At 41.6% G+C, this 6,079-nt stretch overlaps 1 protein-coding gene across 1 annotated transcript; it reads right to left on the bottom strand.

Annotated features, from left to right (window-relative positions):
- Positions 1-3,110: 3,110 nt before the first annotated feature.
- On the bottom strand, positions 3,111-3,957 carry LOC115845439 (large ribosomal subunit protein eL34-like). The gene is given in 3 exon segments (XM_060291228.2): positions 3,111-3,330; positions 3,332-3,512; positions 3,888-3,957. Coding segments are annotated over 3 exon segments (471 nt in total).
- Positions 3,958-6,079: the final 2,122 nt, after the last annotated feature.

Raw genomic sequence — 6,079 nt, 5'->3', positions numbered from 1 at the left:
TAAACAACCTGTTCCCAATGGATAGGCATTTAGGTGTTTGTGATTTTTCATGATTACAGGCAAAACTGCATGGATGCCCCTGGGCTCCTACCTTTGCACACTTGTAGCTCTAGATGGAAGATTCTAGGTCTACACATCACAGCTCTGGATGCGAACGCAGGAATTCTGATGTTAGCTGGTGTTGTAAAAGCCGCTGCAAATTTCTTCCAAGTATATAAGGGGTCAAACACACGCTAAAGTGAATTTTCTGTTGAGGGTGGGCCTGTGATCCCCTCACTGATCATGTAGGGGAGGGGGGCGACGTGTTTAGTCTTCTAATGACAATCTGCCATAGCTCAGTGTGGCTAGAAATCTTGGTTAATATTCCAGATCTGCCTCTATGCTGGAGACCTAGCTCTGTTCCTGAACGGCTTTTCCATCTGTGAAACAGAACAACCCATAGGGTTATTATGAAGATGGAGTGAGTTGGCCCATCTGATGGGCTGACCCCTGGCCAGGAGATGTTCAGCAAGTGCTAGATCCTTGCCGTTGGTCCTTGAAACACTCTAGATGAGAGCACAGCAAGCTCCGAGAGGTAGAAAAGGCCCTGGTGAATCCATTCATATGGTGTTGTTCCTGAGTGGTGACCCCCACAATTGGGCGGTCACCAGCCCAGTCCAGGAATGGACACCAAAGCTCACTATTCACAGCTGTGGGCAGGTAGAGCAAGTCCCAAGAAGAATCAGGACAAGGAGGGTGAGGCTGGCAACTGGCCTGTGAACTGACTGGATCTTCCTAGAATCCTCAGCACCCCCTTTCCCTGAGAGGGGGTAGGGGGTCAGTTGACATCACTCCAGAGCCCAGGGATGGAGACCCCTCCTCAGCAGCAGCCCAGCCATCTTGATGCAGGAGAACTGGAGAACAAGTGGAGTCCCTGCCAGCCCTAACCCCTACGATGAATCACAAAGCTGCCTTCTTATAAGGATACCAGAATGACTTCAACTTAACTAATTATGTCTGCAAAGACCTCATTTTCAAATAAGCTCACATTCTAAGGTTCTGGGTGGGTATGAAGTCTAGGGGTCACTATTCAACCAAGTACAGAATCTGTGGGAACAAATCAGAAGTGAAATGAATAGTGAACTGCAGCCCAGAACATCTTCTGCTCAAATCAGAACAGCCCAGAATGTCTTTTTACACTGTACAAGAAGCAGTACAAAATAAAGCAAATGATTTCTATTTCTGGAATGAAAACCAATTTAATTATTCTAACAAAAAATATGAACAGGACTCAGAAGTTGTGCTGCGGGGGCTTCCCTGGTGGCGCAGTGGTTAAGAATGCGCCTGCGAATGCAGGGGACACGGGTTCGAGCCCTGGTCCGGGAAGATTCCACATGCCGCAGAGCAACTAAACCCATGTGCCACAGCTACTGAGCCTGCGTGCCACAGCTACTGAAGCCGGCGCGCCTAGAGCCCGTGCTCCGCAGCAAGAGAAGCCACCACAGTGAGAAGCCCGCGCACTGCAACGAAGAGTAGCCCCCGCTCGCTGCAACTGGAGAAAGCCCGCGTGCAGCAACCAAGACCCAATGCAGCCAAAAATAAATAAATAAAACAATTTTTTTTTAAAAGTTGTGCTGTGAACAAATGGGGCTCAGATGTTATGATGTAAAAAATTGAAAATACTAAATATATTTCATCAGGATGGTAATCTTTTTCTGGCAAAGCTCATTGCTCTGATAAATTCTACAAACCCAGTGAGCAAAATAATGAAAAGAATACCTTAAATCTGTTTCACGTAGGTTTTTGAAATAATAAAAATTCTGGAAATGTAAACATCAAAATTATATCTATAAAGCAAGTGAGAATATTCAGAAACTGCTATCAGAATTTTTAACACAATCTAGTGTATAGTTTTAAACAGTTAAGTATTTTTAGACATGAAATTAATGAATTTCAAAAAAGAATAAAAAAGCATGGGTGTATCACTGTGACCTAAATTAATGGTCCTACTTGGTGTAAAATGTAACTATTGAAATAAGAAAAAAATTTTGAAACTATTTCCCTAACATATATTTTTAAATTAAAATGTAAAATTCAAGTCTTCAAAAATAGTCACTTGTTTTTGTTTATCTCTTAAAGGGGAAGGAACATGTGAAATACTATATCCAAATGTTACTGTCCGTGCTTGAGAAACATGGTTTCCATGATGTTTCATGAAAATCTTACCGGGTTTTGTACAGAGTAGGAATACTAGAGCAGGGTAGAGAGGAAGTCTGGGAAATTTGGAGTTTCAGCCAAGATTTTAGAAGCTGTTTCTAGACAAATGCTGTCGGGCAGGCCCCACTCCCCTCCTCCAGACTGGGTGGAGTGGCTCATCCTCCCTGGAGGACAGCTTGTCCAGAGATGCCTGAGTGGTCCTAGGCACATCCCCCCCCAGGCCCGTGATAACGACTGAACAACGGAGGGGAGGTGTAAAAACCCAGCTCCCTGGCCACAAGATGGACCAAACCCCATGGCACAACTCACACCCCACATCACCCCATGGGAGCAGACAGTGCGTCAAGTTCAGCTGAACCCTCATCTTTGCTTAGTTGCTTCCCGGGTCCTGTTCTACATGACAGTGCCCTTCCCTTCTCCTTCAATCACTCCCTTGGTAAATCACATGCTCAAGAATTTCATCTCAGGCTCTGTTGCTCAGGAACCCGTCCTCAGACAGGTGGTGTCGAACCCTCTATAGTCACCTCTGAGTGATGTAATTAAAGATGTGAATCATGTCAATCTTAAAGTATTTTCCTGACAAACTTAAAAAAAATTTTTTAATACTCAAAAAAGCTTCTTTTTTTGTAATTTTAATTTATTTTTGGCTGCTTTGGGTCTTCGTTGCTGCGCACAGGCTTTCTCTAGTTGCGGCCAGAGGGGACTACTCTTCGTTGCGGTGCATAGGCTTCTCATTGCGGTGGCTTCTCTTGTTGTGGAGCATGAAGCTGTAGGCACGCGGGCTCAGTAGTTGTGGCGCACAGGCTTAGTTGCTCCGCGGCATCTGGGATCTTCCGGACCAGGGATCGAACCCGTGTCCCCTGCATTGGCAGGTGGATTCTTAACCACTGAGCCACCAGGGAAGTCCCAAAGCTTCATTTTTTAAATTTAGCTTTCTGACTCCATACTTGTGCTTTCAACACTTTCACAACGATTTTCCGCTCCTCAATGAGGAAAGCGCGCTTGATCCTCTCACGGACACATTTAGCACACATGGAACCACCACAGGCCTGGCTGACATGTTGTTTTGTTTTAGACAACCTCATGAGAACTCTAGGTCTCATGGCACGAACTCCTCAAAGTCAGTCTGGGCACACCACATGCGAATTTTGGTGCTTTCTCAACCTTCTTGGTATAAAGGTAAACAATTCTGTTACCAGGGGTTTGGGACAGCCTGGTTTTGTTAGAGGCTGTATCATGGAACAGCCTATGATGGCATGTCAAATGCTGGATCACCCTGAATGCCTCTAGATACCATCTCTGGAAGAGGAAGAAGCCTGACAAACTTTTAATTTACCTTCTTTCATCAAATAAACATCAGAGAGAATTAAGTAATATATCTCAAGACTTGGGAACTGAGACAATGAAAACTGGAAGGCCATTGGACCTTATGGAGAACTTGCGGTGCTACAGCCGCACAGTCTGGAAACTATGAAGCCTGGTCATTTTAACGGAAATGGTAAAATCTTTGGAAAAGGAAACATTTTAGGGAGTTTTATGCTTAATTAGGGATATTCTAACAGAAATTTTAATACTTTTATTTATTTATATTTTTAAATTAAAGTACAATTGGCTTGTAATATTATATTCTATAAGTGAGATCATACGGTATTTGTCTTTCTCTGTCTGACTTATTTCACTTAGCATAATACCCTCTAGGTCCATCCAGTTTGTCGCGAACAGCAGGATTTCATTCTTTTTTATGGCCAAGTAATATTCCATTGTGTATATACATCACATCTTCTTTACCCATTCAACTGTCTATGGATGGGTTAGGTTGTTTCTGTAGCTTGGTTGTTGTCATAATGCTGCAATGAATATAAGGGTGCCTATATCTTTTTGAATTATTGTTTTGTTTTCTTCGGAAAAATACCCAGAAGTGGAATTGCTGAATTGTATGACAGTTCTATTTTTAGTTTTTTGAGGACCCTCCATAGTGTTTCCCATAGTGGCTGCAGCAGTTTACATTCTCACCAACAGCACATGAGGGTTCCCTTTTCTCCACATCCTTGCCAACACTTGTTATTTGTTGTCCTTTTGATGATGGCCATTCTGACAGGTGTGAGGAGATATCTTATTGTGGTTTTGATTTTCATTTCCCTGATGATTAGTGACGTTGAACATCTTTTCATGTGGAATTTTTAAAATTATAAATCTATAGTTTTATTATCATGTGGAGATTTTAATACTTTCAGATTTACAAGGTTAGTTTGGTAAATGAAAGAGAAGTGGAAGATGCTATAACAATGAAGAAATATGGCATGACTTCTTGTCACAAAACGAAGTATCAATTCCAAGAGAAAATATAATACTTAAAATAAATTATTACATAAAAATACATTTGTTATTTGAGGGCAAAAGTGAAAATAAATGAATTCTAAAGTCATTTAAATTTATAGAATCCTGACACTACTAAATGGTATTTGTAAAGTTCTGTGGAAGGATAAGTGAAATTAAACCAATGGATTAAATGATTTTTTGTGATTTAGAAATATAAGGTAACAGAAATTTTGGATACAGAAAAATTTCAAACAACATTATAAGGGTTGGAATACTTAAAAATTTTATCATTGTTTTTGTTCATCAGGAGTTGAGGATTTAACACCAGGAACAACTGGTGTGAAGAGAAATTCTCAATTTATCGAGATTACACATTATCCAATGGCCACCAGTTTCAAGGAATTCACTGGAAAAATTCAAGGCAGTTCCCCATGTCCAATCATCCTGGAACGTGAGCCCTGTTTCAAAACACCATACCAACTATTTCTAAAAATCAACAAAATTTTGGAAATTATGAGAATAATTTATTAAAGATTTGCTCAAAAATTTATATCACTTGTTGAGCAGTTTTATAACATAACTTAGTTTATTTAGAGATAAACTAGGGGTGGTGGAATATATTTTTAAATATCTGATCCATGCATTGACATATATATTACTCTACTGGTTGTGACATATTTAATAATATCTCTGCACACTTCATAGAGGTTTCATAAGGATTAAATGAGATTATCAGTGTAAAGCTCTTAGACAACAGAAAGCCTAACCTTACCGTTTGTTTGACCATATTTCTTGTTATCAAGCTTATCGATATGGTGAATTATTGTGGACCATAACAATGTGGATTTGCCATGATTTGGGCCCTAAGGAATGTGCCAGGTCCATGGACGAACTTTTTCTTTTTCCACTTGAGACTTCATAGCTGATTTGTTGTGTAATCTTTGACAGACTATGATCCTTTTCCGGGGCCTTGCTAAGGTACTCCTAGCAACGTTTACTAACAGCTCTAAGTAGCACTTCTTCTGGTTTCCTTTGCTGTCTTTGTATCCAAGCTGTGGTCTGCAGGCTTCCTGCCCCAGCTGAAAGTTCCACACACAGAAATGCCCCAGACACGTCAGCTTTTCTAAAGACCCCCCATCTTCTGGGCATGACAGTTCTCGGGAACCCAGCTCCACCCTCTGCTCAGGCCAGGATGGATGAGATACTCCTGGGAAATGTCAAAAACGAAACCTCTGATTCCCTTTAGCAGAAATTCTGGCGTTAAGGGTCATCCCACCAGAGATTAAACTTGTGGGGTTCTTTAGTGAAAGAAATTGCCACCAATATCACCGTATGAAGTCACCGTCAAGCACTGAGTGCCATCTTTGTTAGAAGAGTGGGTGCCTGAGAAGTAACTTTTACTGTCAGAAGGAAATAAAGGCCTTTTATGAACTGAAGGCTAAATAAGATGATTTGCTTCCAGACAGTGGCAGCCAGACAGGGAGGAAGTGGGGGTGACGGCAGCAGGTCCTGGCTCTGCTCAGACCCCCAGTAGTGGCCAGGTGTGAGGTTGGGAATGACTGAC

The sequence above is a fragment of the Globicephala melas genome, chromosome 20 (assembly GCF_963455315.2).
Source record: "Globicephala melas chromosome 20, mGloMel1.2, whole genome shotgun sequence".
Classification (NCBI taxonomy): domain Eukaryota; kingdom Metazoa; phylum Chordata; class Mammalia; order Artiodactyla; family Delphinidae; genus Globicephala; species Globicephala melas.
The sequence above is the reverse complement of the archived record's forward strand: the minus strand, read 5'-3'. Positions and strand labels throughout refer to the sequence as shown.